The 18,494-nt window shown below is 41.3% G+C and overlaps 1 protein-coding gene across 17 annotated transcripts in view; it reads left to right on the plus strand.

Moving 5' to 3' along the window:
* The window catches only part of MCF2L (MCF.2 cell line derived transforming sequence like), a 262,290-nt gene that overhangs the window by 214,844 nt on the left and 28,952 nt on the right, over positions 1–18,494 (plus strand). For 16 of the 17 annotated variants that reach the window (XM_048855499.2, XM_048855525.2, XM_048855554.2 and 13 more), the window contains 8 exons: positions 2,881–3,000; positions 3,329–3,445; positions 3,970–4,119; positions 5,532–5,656; positions 11,055–11,169; positions 11,824–11,943; positions 12,754–12,945; positions 13,219–13,410. In XM_048855499.2, coding sequence (XP_048711456.2) covers positions 2,881–3,000; positions 3,329–3,445; positions 3,970–4,119; positions 5,532–5,656; positions 11,055–11,169; positions 11,824–11,943; positions 12,754–12,945; positions 13,219–13,410 — 1,131 coding nt within the window. The remainder of the gene's footprint in view (positions 1–2,880; positions 3,001–3,328; positions 3,446–3,969; positions 4,120–5,531; positions 5,657–11,054; positions 11,170–11,823; positions 11,944–12,753; positions 12,946–13,218; positions 13,411–18,494) is intronic. The other variant, XM_048855506.2, reaches the window with a different exon arrangement.

The following is an 18,494-nucleotide window of genomic DNA, read 5'->3' on the forward strand; positions in this document are numbered from 1 at the left end:
GTTGTATGCCCTGAACAAATCTGTAAGGTCACTACGCTCTCTTCATTCAAATCCCTCCATCAGACCCGCTTCTGTTGTAATATCCACAACATATCAGTGATGACTAGGTTGTTCAGCAGGTAATAGCTGATTTTATTTTTATTTATAACTATGGGTAGAAGATACGTTAGGTGTTGCTCTGTTTGAACTCTGTGTAGCCACATAATCTTATGTTCATTGCCTTTGTCATCCTTCCTTCCGTAGTTTATAAGACTTCTTGGTTTCATATTATTTCATATTAGATTGTGCATTTTCAGGGCAGGACCTACATCTTCCTATGTATTTGTACAGCACCCCACATAATGGGCCTCCAATTCTTATTGGGGCCTTTGAGCTGTACCATAATTTAAATAATAAGAATAGCTGGCTGCTATCTTCCACTCCACAGGTGGCTACATTTCAGATGATGTATATGGTTTGGGAAGCATGGTAGTAGATGCACTATATAAATTATTATTACTATTACACAAATATTTCTTAACACCATTGTAAATAGTGTGTATGCATAAAAGATGGTTTCAATCACCTGCTCATCGAAGGGGTTCTGGTCATGGAATATACTGTGTGTGGAGGAAGTATTACATCAGTTGTACATGGATGTGAATATTTAGGTCCTCTGGTGAGGTCAAAAGTTTATATATTGTGAATGCTGACTTTTTTGGCAATGTTTACCTTCCATTAGTGCTCTGATATTGACAGCACATCTTGGCTGCAGTAATTTCACTGCATCAATTGCCAAAAAGAGACGTGGTGCCGGGAAATAATGTATCTTCCTAAATGACAGAACTGATGGAAATGTTGAACTGGTGAAGTTTCAGGAACCTTCTTTTGACACTTAGTGATGGACAGCAGAGGAAGATACGAGATCTTTCTTTCACACGCCTGGCTATCCTACAAATATCCAACCTATCTATGGGAGGGTAACACTATTCCTGGAATGACTCACTTCATGGATCAGTACTGCCTGTAAGGATGTTAATACATGATGCTGCTGTTTACTGGTATTGCAGCGAATTGATTGATATGTCTGTGTACCATTGCCATCTACTGGGTGGCATTTGAAATGTTCCACTGTGTCAGTTCCTTTACTGCTAACAACTAATGGCGATTCAGTAGATAGTGAGGTGTGCTTTTAGAGTCAGGTGCTCCAAAGTCTGTCCATGGTGCTGATGTGACGTTCCAAATGGCCACAGCGTGCACCATAGTGATAACAGTGAAGTCCTAGACTGTGAGCTGTTTGGGACACAGACTCTGTCTTAATGTGTGTGGAGAGGACGTACCATGTTGCGGGTACTATCACAACACAAATAATAATAGCTTGGGTGACCAAGGATTTGTTAGTGTTGTATGAAAAAGAACGTACAGTAATTTTTTTCCTGCATATTGTAGGAATCTTTCTACCAATTTTCTCATTTCCTGACCTGGAAATCCATAGCAGTGTCCTCTGAGTATAAAATGTTAACTTTTTAAGTAAAATTGTTCTATATTTTTGCTTCCCTCTCTCTTACATTGTGAAGAATTTGACACTTATACAATAAATGAACATTAACCCATAAAAGTATGACATTAGTAACCACACATTAAATTAATCCATGGTTTATCTTTGTTCTTAATAAGTTGGCATGGAGCACTATTAAGAAAGCACTGCGTGGTTTGTCTGCTTACTACACATTGGGCTTCATAACATATATGTTGCTGGATTAGAGTGACATGGGTTTTTTTCTGTCCTTTCGTCTTTGCTCGTTCTAAAATTGGCTAGTTCACAAAGTTAAAATGTGTTCTAGGAATGTCTCTTATGTCATGTCCTTGTCTCTGCAATTCTCCAGGACTTTCTGAAAAAGGCATAAAAAGAATGCAGTTATCTAGATAGTGATGATATGAGCTCAGATAAAGAGGAACAGCAGGCACCTGCCCAACATGGTTTACAGTAGCAGTTCTCCAATGTTACCACTTCACATAGAAAGCTTTACATATTTCTTCAACTACTACCTCTTGACTGATGCCCTCCCTGCTACGCAGAGTGTCAGTTACAGGTGGGAAAGGGAGTGTGCAGATAGGAGAAATGGAGGCAAGTGGAGATGAGAGCAAATATGTAGGCAAAAGTAGAGTTGTACAGAGCTTGCACTTAATGCAGAAGGAGAGGGGAAACTACTGGACAGTTTTGAGTGTGGAGTGACTTAGTCTAAGCAGCAGGAGACAAAAATGATCTTGGTAGCATTGTTTCAGATAGACCGGCTGGGGTATAGAATAAGTTTATACATCTTTCCTGTATTTCCCTTGGATCAATAATGATTAAAAAAATAAAAAAAACCCTCACTTGATTCAGATTAATGACTACTTAGTTTGACATTTTAAGCTAATGCCTGAGAGAGAGTCAATTGTGGTGGTAATAGTTCACATGGCTAGTGATAGGCAAGGTGTTCAAACGGACCAGAAAAGATAATCACAATGCGTTCAAATGGCAATGGGAAAAGATAACTATAAAAGAACTACAGCTGTAAGTTTTAATGAGCCTCCTTTTTAATCAATCTACTGTCCTTGAACTAGAACATTTATTTCAACTACACAGCAGTAATAATTGCTCTGGACGGTATAATTCATCATTCAAACGCTTCACAGTCCAGGGTGGAAAATAGTTAAATCCTAATTCCCATAGATGAGTGGGTTTTAAAATGTTCTGATTACAGGCCTTGTTGAGTTTTTATTCAGTGAAGCATTTACATAGGCCTTCGGTACACTCAGGACGTGGTTTAGCATGGGTTTCATATAGTCTAAAGATACATTTATAGACCCCAGTGATACAGAAATTAATGGCACAAACCTGTTTAATGATACTTACAGGCATCTTTCCCAGGAAACCTGCAGCTGGTCCTTGTTCTGCGTCCAACAGGATTTATCCACCGAACTCTCTCAGACCTCGCTTTCAAATTCAACAGAGATGAATTTAAAATGAAGGTACCTGTAAGTATTTCTTTGCCTCAACTATACTAGCAGTGAACTGTTAAAGTACTTAATCTGGACAATGTGCACATCAGCAAATGGAAAAAAATGCTTACATGTTACTTTAACAATTTGTCTATGTTGTTCCATGTTACATTTGTAACATCTTCCAGCATAAACTACTATTGAGTTGATGTGATGTTGTATACACGAAGGGAATAAATCCACCCTATGCTTCTTCCCTTGATTTCAATCTCCTGAGTAAAGACTGCAGGATTTGCCCCAAAATTCCTAATATGAGTCTTGTCATTTATTTGGTCATATTAATTCTACTCCTTTATGGTTGCAGATCATAATGCTGGGCTCGGTAACAGAATTGCATGCTTATATTGACAAAACACAGCTAACAGAAGACCTTGGTGGCACTCTGGATTATTGCCATAACAGATGGCTCTCTCACCGCACTGTAAGTCTTAGTTGTTTTTGTTTTTCGCAGTTTAATGGGCCCTTCTGTGTTATACTCTGTCATTTATAAAACACATTCTAATTAATGCAAGCTGACATCAACTGAGTGAGGAGATGATCTCAGTGGAACTTAATCATTTTAGAGAAATAACATAAGTAGTAACTTTGGGAGTGGTTTTCTTAGGGTTTTGGAGCAAAGGAATACTGTTGTTTGGGAACTGGGAGGCAGGGCCTGGGTGGGTGGTGGTGTTACAAGAGCGGGGGAAAAGCTCAAGTTAAAAAATGATTCCAGATTATAAAAATGTTCGGAGAATGCATCCGATGTAAGCATAGAGAAAATATGCAGTTAAGAAGCTAATGGTGAAGGTGTTTTATTTACAACTTTTGCTAGCAAAATAGTCTTTAAAACAAACTTTTAAACCAAACTTTTTAGTTGTAATCTAAAGTTTGCATTTTACTGTGGGGGGGCGGGGGTGTGTGTGTATTCAGAGCATCAAATGTCTTTAATGGTTTTATATTCCAAAGGCCATAGAAAGTTTTGCCCTAATGGTTAAGCAAACAGCTCAAATGCTTCAGTCCTTTGGGACAGAATTGGCTGAAACAGAACTACCAAATGATGTGCAATCAACCAGCTCCCTTCTTGCAGCACATAGTGAAAAGAAGGACAAAATGAAGGTAGGTATGTCATAGGAAAATACCCTGCATTTAGTTAGCACATTATTTTAATTATAACTAGCAATAAAAATACAATTGAAAAATTGGAGAGCTTTTGAAAATATTTGGATAATATTAAGAATGTGAGACCTTTGAAATCTTCTTAAAGCTGTCTGGCTATATTTGAAGTTTAATAAGGATCTTTATTCCTTGCAAAAATAATCCTGGAGGCTAAGATACAGCACGTACAAATTATGATGTTATGTTTCTGTAATGGAAATTGTTGTACAACCAAAGATGTCGTAATGGGGATGTTCATTTTTTTTTATTTGTAGTAATGTGTGTGCATATATATGAAATTCTGATTAGGAATGGACAAACCAGTTCAGATAACATTTTTTTTAAACATTAATAATTTGAACCAAAACTAGTTTGCCAGCAGTTTCAGAATACAGCAGCAAAAATTCTCTAGGTAGTTGTGACACAACCAGAAGCACTGGAAATCTTGAGAAAGTGTCTGTCTGTTATCATGAAACTTCCAAAACAGATTTGAGAGGTTGGAACAAGCTTGAAAAATGTTGAGGTTTAACCTTCGGTACCTTTAATTCATTACTTTTAATCATAGAAGATTAGGGTTGGAAGAGACCTCAGGAGGTCATCTAGTCCAACCCCCTGCTCAAAGCAGGACCAACCCCAACTAAATCATCCCAGCCAGGGCTTTGTCAAGCTGGGCCTTAAAAACCCCTAAAGATGGAGATTCCACCACCTCCCTAGGTAACCCATTCCAGTGCTTCACCACCCTCCTAGTGAAATAGTGTTTCCTAATATCCAACCTAGACCTCCCCCACTGCAACTTGAGAGCATTGCTCCTTGTTCTGTCATCTGCCACCACTGAGAACAGCCTAGCTCCATCCTCTTTGGAACCCCCCTTCAGGTAGTTGAAGGCTGCTGTCAAGTCCCCCCTCACTCTTCTCTTTTGCAGACCAAACAATCCCAGTTCCCTCATCCTCTCCTCATAAGTCATGAGCCCCAGCCCCCTAATCATTTTTGTTGCCCTCCGCTGGACTCTCTCTCCAGTTTGTCCACATCCTTTCTGTAGTGGGGGTCCCAAAACTGGACGCAATACTCCAGATGTGGCCTCACCAGTGCCAAATAGAGGGGAATAATCACTTCCCTCGATCTGCTGGCAATGCTCATACTAATGCAGCCCAATATGCTGTTGGCCTTCTTAGCAACAAGTGCACACTGCTGACTCATATCCAGCTTCTCATCCACTGTAATCCCCAGACCCTTTTCTGCAGAACTGCTGCTTAGCCAAATTACTTTATTAAATTGTTCTTGCTATTCTTCCTATAAAGAACACTTTATCTATGGTACTTTGCAAGATTTCTTTAGAAAGACCACTAAAATGTGTTATTTTTTGTTTTCTGCAGGAGGATTTGAGGTTAGCATTAAAACAGGGACGTGATATCCTTGAAAGTAATAGAAAGCCAGTTACTGAGAACCCAGACTACAAACTCAACCAAGATCAGCTTGACAATCAAACCACTGTGGAAAGGTGAGTTGAATGAAATATGGAGCGTACATTAGTTTTTATTTTACACATTTTTAATTTTATTATCTAGTATTTAATTTTTATACATGTAATTAGCTAATCGGCAAAGTGATTTAAGGTGGTAAATATTTAGAAGGTGTTACTGGGCAGTACCTCGTCTGCTTCAAATCCTCTGTTGAGCAAAGTGCTGCAGGGTTCTATTTTGTCTTCTTTGCGGCTCAGTCTGCATGTGAGGGAGATAAGGCTTCAGTTTGGGTTTCAGTACCATCAGTATACTGATGACACTTTGCTCTCCATTCCATCTGGCTCAGATGATGCAGTTGATCAGCTGTCCCACTGTCTAGAGAAGATTGCTACTTGTATGAGAGATGGCTGGCTGAAACTCAATCCAGATAAGATGGGTGATATTGTTTTGGGGAAAGCAGTAAGAGGGAGATAGCAGAAGTGATATCTTCTTTTGGGTGTGTTTGTCCACCTTTTATGACTAAGAACCTAGGAGTTGTGTTAGGTCACCAGCTGTTTCTGCATGTCCATATAGCAACTGTAGCAGTATGTGCTTTTCTTCCATCATCATCTGGTAGAAGGTTGTAGTCTTTCAGATACAGACTTCATCAGACAGATTCATGTCCTTGGTACCTCTAAATCAGTGGTTCTCAAACAAGGGTACGTGTGCCCCTGGGGGTACGCAGAGGTCTTCCAGGGCACATCAGCTCATCCAGACATTTCCCTAGTTATGCAACAGGCTACATAAAAAGCAGGAGAGAAGTCAGTACAAACTAAAATTTCATCCTGATAATGACTTGTTTATACTGCTCTATATACTATACACTGAAATGTAAGTACAATATTTATATTCCAATTGATTAATTTATTTTATAATTATATAGTAAAAATGAGAGAGTCAGAAATTTGTCAGTAATAGTGTGGCTGTGACACTCTCTTGTATTTTTATGTCTGATTTTGTAAGGAAGTACTTTTTAAGTGAGGTGAAACCTGGGGGTACGCAAGACAAATCAGACTCCTGAAAGGGGTACAGTAGACTGGAAAGTTTGAGAGCCATTGCTCCAGACTGAGTAGTGCAATGTGGTCTGCTTGGGATAAGTTAAAAGGCCACCCAGAAAGTTCAGCTAAAGCAGAACAGAATGTGGTTGTTCCTTGCTTAATAATGTGTGATGCAGGGCACATAACATTGTTCTATAGTCTACTGTGACTGGCAATGCAGTGTGTAGGTTTTGACCATTAAGCCCTTTATTATTTGATTCCTGGCTAGTTTAGAGACTTCCTCAGACTCATACCAGACAGTTGAGATTGGCTGGGACTATCCAGCTAACAACTGGCAGTCTCAGTGAAGGGCTCTTGACTCTGGAACTCTCACCCTTTGGGCTTAAGAGACCCACTTAGCTGACCTTGGGGACATAGAGAGAGTGCTATATATTTACTCAGACCTTGCCTGAGAAGGTGATTGAAATGGAGAGAGTTCTTTTCCCTTAATTACTCCTGGGGGAATTCTGCGCCACTGCGCAATGCAGAATTTTGCAGAATTTAATGTTGTGTGTGCAGAATTTCCTTTCTCCCACAAAAATTGATTGCAGTGCTTCTGGCCGCCAGTGGGGGCCACTGGATCCGGCAGAGCCCAGCTTGCACACAGAAGACACTACTGGGGGGAGAGCGAGCTAGAGGGTTCCTATCAGCTGTGGTTCCCCACACACCGTGGGGGAAGGAGACAGCAGTGTGCAGGAAACTCCACAAAGTCTGGGTCCCAGGATCAGGCTGTTTTTCCCTGAGCTCTGAGGTGTAGAGGGTGTCTAGCTGGGGCGGGAGGCACCACTGGGCTCTGGGGGTAGGAGGGTGGGTATGTGGGCTGGGCTTTGGTGGGGAGGGGGTGTGGGTATCTGGGAAAGGGGGGGCGGTGGCTGGGCTCTAGGGGGAGGGTGGGTATCTGTGCTAGGCGTTCCCTGCAGCTGGGGTCTGGGGAAGAGGGGGTGCGGATATCTGGGCTGGGGAGGCCCCATGGCTGGGCTCTGGGTGCTGGGAGCGTATCTGTACTCTGGGGGGAGGGGGAGGAGTCCTGGTGTCTGACGTCCTGACTGGGCTCTGGAGAGGGAGGGGTAGAGAAACAGAAACTGGGTTGTCATAGGGGGTTCTTTAGCTCTCTACATCTGGGGGAATTTTTTTTGTGCATATATATATTGTTACAGACATACTTGCTGACAGGTATTTTGAAATAAATTACCAAAATAATTAGGGCTCTCGATTAATCACAGTTAACTCTCGTGATTAACTCAAAAACATTAATCGTGATTTAAAAAATTAATCTCGATTAATGGCAGTTCTAATCGCACTGTTAAACAATAGAATACCAATTGATATGTATTAAATATTTTGGATGTTTTTCTACATTTTCATATATATTATATTCTGTGTTGTAACTGAAATCAAAGTGTGTATTTTTATTACAAATATTTGCACTGTAAAAATGATAAAGAAATAGCATTTTTCAATTCACCTCATACAAGTATTGTAGTGCAATCTCTTTGTCGTGAGAGTGCAACTTTCAAATGCAGATTTTTTTTGGTTACATAATTGCACTCAGAAACAAAACAATGTAAAACTACAGCGCCTGCAAGTCCACTCAGGCCTACTTCTTGTTCAGCCAATCGCTAAGACAAACAAGTTTGTTTACATTTACAGGAGATAATGCTGCCCTCTTCTTACTTAGTGTCACCAGAAAGTGAGAACAGGCATTTGCATGGCACTTTTGTAGCTAGCATTGCAAGGTATTTACATGCCAGATATGCTAAACATTCGTATGCCCCTCCATGGTTCGACCACCATTCCAAAGGACATGCTTCCATGCTGATGATGCTTGTTAAAAAAATGTGTTAATTAAATTTCTGACTGAACTACTTGGGTGAGAAATGCATGTCCCCTGCTCTGTTTTACTCACATTCTGCCATATATTTCATGTTATAATAGTCTCGGATGATGACCCAGAACATGTTGTTCATTTTAAGAACACTTTCACTGCAGATTTGACAAAACGCAAACAAGGTACCAATGTGAGATTTCTAAAAATAGCTACAGCATTTGACCCAAGGTTTAAGAATCTGAAGTGCCTTCCAAAATCTGGAGGTGTGAAGCATGCTTTCAGATGTCTTAAAAAAGCAGTAGTCCGATGCAGAAACTACAGAATCCAAACTACCAAAAAAGAAAATCAACCTTCTGCTGGTGGTATCTGACTCAGAAAATGAAAATGAACATGCATTGGTCTGCGCTGCTTCGGGTGGTTATCGAGCAGAACCCGTCATCAACATGGACACATGTCCACTGGAATGGTGGTTGAAGCATGAAGGGACATATGAATCTTTAGTGCGTCTGGCATGTGAATATCTTGCGATGCCGGCTACAGCAGTGCCATGAGAATGCTTGTTCTCACTTTCAGGTGGCATTGTAAACAAGAAGCATTATTTCCTGCAAATGTAAACAATTTGTTTGTCTGAGCAATTGGCTGAACAAGAAGTAGGATTGAGTGGACTTCCAGGCTCTAAAAATTTACATTGTTTTATTTTTCAATGCCTTTTTTTTTGTACATAATTCTACATTTGTAAGTTCAACTTTCATGATAAAGAGATTGCACTAAAAAAAGAAAAGGAGTACTTGTGGCACCTTAGAGACTAACAAATTTATTTGAGCTGTAGCTCACGAAAGCTTATGCTCAAATAAATTTGTTAGTCTCTAAGGTGCCACAGGTACTCCTTTTCTTTTTGCAGATACAGACTAACACGGCTGCTACTCTGAAAGATTGCACTACGGTACTTGTATTAGGTGAATTGAAAAATACTATTTCTTTTGAGGGTTTTTTACAGTGCAAATACTTGTAATCAAAAATAAATATAAAGTGAGCCCTGGAAATTTCGTATTCTGTGTTGTAATTGAAATCCATATATTTGAAAGTTGTAGTAAACATCCAAAAATATTTAAATAAATGGTATTCTATTTTTGTTTAACAATGCAATTAATTGCGATTAATTTTTTTAATAGCTTGACAACCCTAAAAATTATTGAAACTGGCGTGATCATGTAGTGTTATTTTGACAAATAAAATTTGCAGAATTTTAAAATATAGTGCACAGAATTTTTAATTTTTTGGCAGAGAATGTTTGATTTTTTGATGCAGCGTTCCACCAGGAGTACCTTATGCATGGGTGAGGGCAGATCTTTTGGTGTATCGCTGGCCTTTTTACATAGGCTTAAGCTTTTTTTTAAAACAATTGCAAGGTGCCTGATTTAAAAAAAAATAGAATCAAACCTATAGAATTAAGTGTTAGATATTAAGGCTTTTCCTCTGTGTTTTGTCTTAATTTACTGCCAAATTTTAAGCCCTTATATGACCATAACACAGAGATACAAATTTGAACAGTATTATCAAAACATAGAAAATTTCCACAAGATGGTATTTTAAGTTGTTTCTGTGTGTCATTTTGTGTTTCTATATATTTGCTTTGGTTCCAACATTTTCCATGCAGTTTCATTTTGAAGAGCTTGGCATTCCAACTAACAGTTTGGCAGAAGCAACTTCATTTCTCCCATCACTGCAATTAGTTATCTATAAGCCATCTGTTCATTGTTTTGAGTGGTTTGTCCAAAATGTCCCGTGTAGCTGTGATATCAGAGGAAAGCTGGAGTGAACTACAGAATCCATATAAACTCCTCTTCTGAATTAATTTTAATTCAACTCCTAAATGCATTAAAATCTTTTTCAGAGTTCTGGTGAATTTTTGTGATGCTGTAAGTGAGGCAAAATACACCTCAGACCTGATCTGCAGCCATCCTGTTATACCCTAATTACAGGAATGTACATTGTGAGGATAAGCACTCAGATACCATAGTGCTAAGTGCAATATTCATGTCTGTATACATAGGTAGACTGAACAGTAAAACAGGCATAAAACACTTGGGTTCAAACCTATCTTAAATTACAAGTGAAACAAGTTCTTATTTATGACAGCCACTACTACACACCTTGTATATGGCATAAAACTGCAGATTGATCATCTCTGCTCAGGAGAGAGAAGTATAAAGGGTATCACAAACCAGAACTTAGACGTGGGTATGTGCTGCATCTAGATCTAGACATTGCTATCAGTTTTCCATAAATGCTAACATTCATGGTGGATTTCTGTTTTACGTCAATATTATTCAAGAAACCACTTACATGCAATATCAAAAATGAGGAAAAGCTACCTAGTAGTATAGGAACACCTGGCTGCTGTACTGCTAACATTAGTCCATCTGATTGCTTAGAAAAAGATTACTTAAAGGGAGGCTTTGAGTTTTCCACTAAAAGATGCTATTGTCTCTTAGACTGTAACCATCACTTTGATCCTGAACTTTCTTTTAGGCTTCTGGCTCAATTAGATGAAACAGAGATTGCCTTTGATGAATTTTGGGCTAAACATCAACAAAAGCTTGAGCAGTGTATACAGCTTCGGAATTTTGAACAAACTTTTAGAGAGGTAAGGGTTTCTTGATGGTGTGTTAATATTTTACATTTATGTCACCTCCTTCATTCCCAAAGGATCCAAAAACCCAGATTATTTACATTCAACACTCTCTCTAATCCTTAAGGCAATGTATTTTTTCCTTACTTATTTATGCATCTCTCACATGCAATTGAAAGTTTTCTTCCAAACTTTTCTCTTATACTTGCCTTGGTCTTACATTCCACTATCACAGTATGTACCCTCTGGGCAGTCAATTACTGTCAGTGATACTTCAGGGATTACCATTAGGGTACGATGTTTGCAGTGTTGTTGCAGCCATGTTGGTCCCAGGGTTTGAGAGAGGCAAGGTGGGTGCGGTAGTACCTTTTATTGGACCAATGTCTGTTGGTGAAAGAAACAAGCTTTTGAGATGCACAGAGCTCTTCTTCAGGTCACTAGGGAATGATATAAGTAGGAGCCTCCTTGGCTTGAATGCTTCTGTCTAAAGATAAAATGTATTCTCCTTGCAGTGTTCTGATCTCCACTGACCAATGGGCACAGGTGTTCAGTGGTTCCTTCCAAACCAGTTCTCATGTAGCAGCATATTATGCTGGCTGTCTAACACTGGTCTTATTACTGAGGCAGGTGAAATCACCTTCTTGGATATATGGTTGTCTCTCATTTCAGGTCAAAGCAGCTTTAAGTCTTGTGTCCGAGAGGTTATCTGCTTTCCCTGATGTGGGAAACAGCTGTTCACATGTGGAGCACATTCTGAAGGATCTTGCCAACTTTGAAGAAAAATCATGTGTAAGTTCTTGTAATTTCTCCATATTTCTTAGTCTACAATATATTTTCGCTTTTTGGAGAGAAAAAAGAAAAAGCAGGAATTAGTTACTGAATATGTTTTATGACCCAGAGCCAAAACTCAGAATTGGGTAGAATGAGTGTCTTTTCCTCCCAATGATTAAAACAACCAATGTCATTAAAATTTGGAACTGATAATACTATCAGAAAAATTAAAAATGTGACTGGCAAACATTTCTAGTGTGGACACACAAACGGAGAACATTTTTTTTTCAGTTTTCCTATGTATATTTTGTGGTGGAATAGTTATAGAGTTATGTCCATATAGATAACCATTGTAAGGTCTTGTGGTTAAGGCACTGGTCTGGGATTCAGGAGATGTGGGTTTAATTCCTGGCTGTTCCACAGCTTTCATGTGTGACTTTGAACAAGTCATTTCATCTATCTGTGCCTCAGCTCCCCATCTGTAAAATAATAATGATGGTACTTCCCACTGCACAGGTGTTGTGAGATTAAATCCATTAGTGTTTGTGAATCGCACAGATACTACATTGAAGAGGAGCACGGAAGTATTTGGATATCTGGAAAGACAGGAAAACACCTTTTATTTATTGGACAATGCAACAGTTAGCAATTTAATAAATGAAATTATTTGCATAGCAAATAAATTCACTTTTCCATAACAGAATACATTTAGAATACAATAGAATACAACAGAATACATGTTTGAGCTTTATTTTGGGAGCTTTTTAAAGAATGTTAACCCAACATTCTAACTAAATCTAGTATCTTTAAAATGTTTTTCTTTCTTAGGAATCCTTAGAAAAAGCTAGGGTGCTAGCTTCTCAAGGTGACCAGCTTGTTCAAAACAACCACTATGCTGTGGACTCCATTCTTCCAAAGTGCGATGAGCTCCATCATCTCTGTGATGCATTTGCTACAGAGACAGAAAAGAGGAGAGGTCTTCTTAACAAATCTCTGGAACTGCACAGTCTATTGGAGAAGGTAAATTTTATATGAAATAGTTCTGCTTCCCATCTCACTTGCTAATAATATTGCAAACATGTGATGACCCCATGTGTTTGAGAAGTAAATAATGACCAGTAGAGGAAGAATGTTTCCAGTGTAAAATGGGCATTTACTAATAGGGAGAAAAAAAATCAGAAATCTGACTTTCCCCCTTACCTAGCTGAACATTTTGTAAATTATATTCTGCAAACCATTCAGTTAAGTGTTTCCACTGATGTGTGTTCTTTCCTGTTTTTGTTGTGTTTCCAGTCCATGAGGTGGTGTGATGAAGGCATTTACCTGCTAGCATCACAGCCTGTAGACAAATGCCAGTCCCAGGATGGAGCAGAATCAGCTTTACAGGAGATTGAGAAATTCCTGGACATGGGGGGAAACAATAAAATCAAGGAACCGAATAAAGTTTACCAACTATATGAACCCATTCTCAACCAGGACCTAATGGTACCCTTAGGATTTATGCATGTGCACATACATTTACAGTCGCTGTTAATTTGAGATTTGGTTTCTTGCAGGGCTGATGTTAATGGTAAGCCACATAGCTGGCCTCCGAGGGCACTGAATTTTTATTGGCACTTTGAGCCTGGTTGCTCATTCTACTCACCAACTCCACCTGCAGTAACCAGCAGCAGCACTGGGGGCCCGCTGGGAACTGCAGCACCAGTCTTGCTCTAGCCCAGCCCTACTTTTGTGTGGACCCAGGACTGCTTTTATTTTTTGGGATATGGAGGAGGAAGGGATGTTCTTCCCCTTTACAGACTTCCCCTGCAGCAGCCAAGACCACCCACTAGGACAGCTTTAATGTAGGATAGTTAGCAGTCCTACCTCTTCCAAGGCATCGTGCACCAGTGGATGTGACTGAGAGTCACAAAACAAACATGCCTCCAGCTTGATTGTGTCTCTCCCCCAACTCCTGCCTCTGGTCTGCTGCCAAAGATATCAGGATATGTAGCATTGCCCTAGTTTCTTGGATAGTAGTGTTCAAAAGATATTCTATCAAATGAGTTCTTGTAGTGTGTTACATGTTAGCAAATACTGATTCTAAGAAATGTGTACTCTCTTTAGAAAAATGAATTGTTCTAAATGCTATGTCACTTTCATGTGTGACTCTTACCATGCTTAGCTATTCTATTATGTAATGTAATTAAGTTGTCCTAAATCCTTAAGTGACATAGGAGTTTAGGTCCCATTTTCAAAAGTGGCTCTGGCACTTAAGTCAGTGGAACTTAGACTTTTTCAATGATGATTAGGCTCCTAAGTGCTGAAGTCAGTTTTAAAAATAAGAACTTAGACTCATATGTCACTTACGTACTTTTGAAACATTTACCCTTAACGTGGAAGTTTGAATCAATCATTATTTATTTCATTTCCCTAAATTTACAATGTGGTCAGCAGTGAAATGTTTTGATGGTGATATACACTAATGTAATTGGAACTGGTCTACACTATGATTTTATGTCGGATTTAGCAGCGTTACATTAAATTAACCCTGCTCCCATCACCACAAAGAAGCCATTTTTTTGACATAAAGGGCTCTTAAAACCGATTTCTGTACTCCTCCCCAATGAGGGGATTAGCGCTGAAATTGACATCGCCGTTTAGACTTAGGGTGCTATCCCACAGTGCACCATTGTGACTGCTCTGGACAGCACTCTGAACTCGGATGCACTGGCCAGGTGTACAGGAAAAGCCCCGGGGAACTTTTGAATCTCATTTCCTATTTGGCCAGGCAAGCTCATCAGCACAGGTGACCATGCAGAGCTTATCAGCACAGGTGACCATGCAGTCTCAGAATCGAAAAAGAGCTCCAGCATGGACCGAACGGGAGGTACTGGGTCTGATCGCTGTATGGGGAGAGGAATCCGTGCTATAGGAACTACGTTCCAAAAGACGAAATGCCAAAACATTTCAAAAAAATCTCTGAGGCCATGAAGGACAGAGGCTACAGTAGGGACGCAACACAGTGCCGCGTGAAACTTAAGGAGCTCAGACAAGCGTACCAGAAAACCAAAGAATCAAACGGACGTTCTGGGACAGAGACCCAAACATTCTGCTTCTACGCTGAGCAGCATGCAATTCTAGGGGGGGGCCGCCACCACTACCCCACCCCTGTCCGTGGACTCCGATGATGGGGTACTTTCCACCATGCCTGAGGATTTTGCGGATGGGGAAGATGAGGAGGAGGACAAGCTTGAGGAGAGCACACAGCACACCATTCTTCCCAACAGCCAGGATCTTTTTCTCACCCTGACTGAAATACCCTCCCAACCGAATGAAGCCGGAAAAGGGACCTCTGGTGAGTGTACCTTTGTAAATATAATACACATTATAAAAGCAAGTGTTTTTTAATGATTAAGTAGCCCTGAGGACTTGGGATGCATTCGTGGCCAGTACAGCTACTGGAAAAGTCTGTTAACTTTTCTGGGGATGGAGCAGAAATCCTCCAGGGACATCTCAGTGAAGCTCTCCTGGAGGTACTCTAAAAGCCTTTGCAGAAGGTTTCTGGGAGAGCAGCCTTATTCCGTCCTGCATGGTAGGACACTTTACCACACCATGCTAGTAGTAAGTAATCTGGTATCATTGCATGACAAAGCCTGGCAGCGTATGGTCCCAGTGTTTGCTGGCATTCAAGCAACATCCCTTCTTTATCTCTCTGAGTTATCCTCTGGAGAGTGATATCGTTCATGGTAACCTGGTTGAAATAGGGGAATTTAATTAAGGGGACATTCAAAGATGGCTGTTCCTACTGGGCTGTTTGCCTGTGCCTGAAAAGAAATCCTCCCTGCAGTTAGCCATGTGGTGGTGGTGGGGATTGGCTCTGAGCTGTTAGTGTTTGGCTAGCAGGGATCTTCCCTGATACCAGCCAACGGTCGGGGGAGGGATAAAGCGATCATCCCAGAGAATTGGATGCAGGACAGGGTTAGTTTGATTTCTGCTGCTGCAGTTTAACCGGAAAACCACAGCACTAAATGGCCAACTCAACGTGCTTTGCTTGGTATGGGAAAGGAGGGGGCTGCTGTTACGAAGTTTGCAGAAGCCGAAAGACCTATGGCTTACCATGGCCACCTGCAAGCTGAATTCTGTTGCTCGGCACTGCATGTGTGATCTCTAACACCAAAGCCGCAGGCACTCAGTATAAGATGCAAAATGCAACCTTGTACCAAAATCACATGTGCTATGTAATGTGAATAGTGTTGTTCACCGTGAAAGAGTATAGCCATTGTTCTGTAAAATGTATCTTTTAAAATACTTCACTCCCTTTTTTCCATCCAGCAGCTGCAAATGTTTCAAGTCTCCCTCCTCCGTCCCAAAGGCTATCTCAGATAAGGCGGCGAAAAAAACGCACGCGCGATGAAATCTTATCTGAGCTCATGCAGTCATCCGGCACTGACAAAGCTCAGCAGAATGTGTGGAGGGACACAATAATGGAGTATAGGAAAGTGGCCGATGAACGTGAGGAGAGGTGGCGGCAGGAAGATCAGAGGAGGCATGAGGCAACGCTGGGGCTACTGCGGGCTCAAATGAACATGCTCTGGCGTCTGGTGGAGGTTCATGAACGGCAGCAGGATCACAGACTGCGCTGCAGCCCCTGTTTAACCGCCCTCCCTCCTCCCCAAGTTCCATAGCCTCGTCACCCAGACGCCCAAGAACGCAGGGCGGGAGGCTCCGAGCACCCAACCACTCCACCCCAGTGGACAGCCCAAGCAACAGAAGGCTGTCATTCAAGAAGTTCTAAAGTGGCCTTTTCCTTCCCTTCTACCCTCCTCCCGCACCCCACCCGGGCTACCTTGTGAGTTTTCTCCGTATTTTTATAATTAATTAATAAAGAATACTTGTTTTTAAAATTATAGTGACTTTATTTCCTTTGCAAGCAAGCTGTGATCAAAAGGGGGAGGGCGGGTGGCTTACAGGGAATTTAGAGGCAACCAAGGGGGCGGGTTTTTATCAAGGAGAAACAAACAGAAGTATCACACAGTACCCTGGCCAGTCATGAAACTGGTTTTCAAAGCTTCTCTGATGTGCAGCGCTTCCTGCTGTGCTCTTCTAATTGCCCTGGTGTCTGGCTGCGTGTATTCAGTGGCCAGGTGATTTGCCTCCCACCCCACCGTAAACATCTCCCCCTTACTCTCACAGAGATTGTGGAGCACAGAAAAAGCAGCAGTAACAATGGGAATATTGGTTACGCTGATGTCTGACCGAGTCAGTAAACTGCGCCAGCGACCCTTTAAACGTCCAAATGCACACTCTACCACCATTCTGCACTTGCTCAGCTGATAGTTGAACAGCTCCTGACTACTGTCTGGGGTGCTTGTGTACAGCTTCATGAGCCAGGGCATTAAGGGGTAGGCTGGGTCCCCAAGGATAACTATAGGCATTTCAACATCCCCAATGGTTATTTTCTGGTCTGGGAAATAAATCCCTTCCTGCAGCCATTTAAACAGACCAGAGTTCCTGAAGACGTGAGCGTCATGAACCTTTCCCGGCCATCCCAAGTTGATGAAACGTCCCTTGTGATCCACCAGTGCTTGCAGCACCATTGAAAAGTACCCCTTGCGGTTTATGTACTGGCTGCCTGGGTGGTCCGGTCCCAAGATAGGGATATGCATTCCATCTGTAGTCCCACCACAGTTAGGGAATCCCATTGCAGCAAAGCCGTCTAGTATGACCTGCACATTTCCCAGAGTCGCTACCTTTGATAGCAGCAGCTCAATGATTGTTTTGGCTCCTTGCATCACAGCAAACCCCACAGTAGATTTGCCCACTCCAAATTGATTCCTGACTTACCAGTAGCTGTCTGGCATTGCAAGCTTCCACAGGGCTATTGCTACTCGCTTGTGAACTGTGGGGTCTGCTCTCATCTTGGTATTCTTGCACTTCAGAGCAGGGGAAAGCAAGTCACAAAGTTCCATAAAAGTGCCTTTACGCATGCGAAAGTTTCAGAGCCACTGGGAATCCTCCCAAACCCGCAACACTATGCGGTCCCAGCACTCTGTGCTTGTTTCCCGGGCCCAAAGTCGGCGTTCCATGGCATGAGCCTGCCCCATAAACACCATGATCTCCAAATTGCTGGGGACCATGGTTTTAGAGAAATCTGCGTTCATATCCTCATCACCGCACTGCCATCGTCTCCTCGCCTGGTTTCTCAGGTGCTGGTTCTGCATAAACTGCACTATAATTCACGAGGTGTTTACAATGGTCATAACTGCTGCGGTGAGTTGAACGGGCTCCATGCTTGCTGTGCTATGGCATCTGCTCAGGCAATCCAGGGAAAAGGGCGCAAAACGATTGTCTTCTGTTGCTCTGACGGAGGGAGGGGCAACTGACCACATGGCTTACAGGGAATTAAAATCAACAAAGGGGGTGGTTTTGCATCAAGGAGAAACAGAATGGCCCCCTCAAGGATAGAACTCAAAATGCTTGGTTTATCAGGCCGTTGATTTCACAGAGGGAGGGAAGAGAAAATGAATACAAAATAAATCTGGTCTATTTCTTGTTTTGATCCACTTCATCTATCTTTATACATCTTG

This window comes from Caretta caretta, chromosome 1 (assembly GCF_965140235.1).
Source record: "Caretta caretta isolate rCarCar2 chromosome 1, rCarCar1.hap1, whole genome shotgun sequence".
Taxonomy (NCBI): Eukaryota; Metazoa; Chordata; order Testudines; family Cheloniidae; genus Caretta; species Caretta caretta.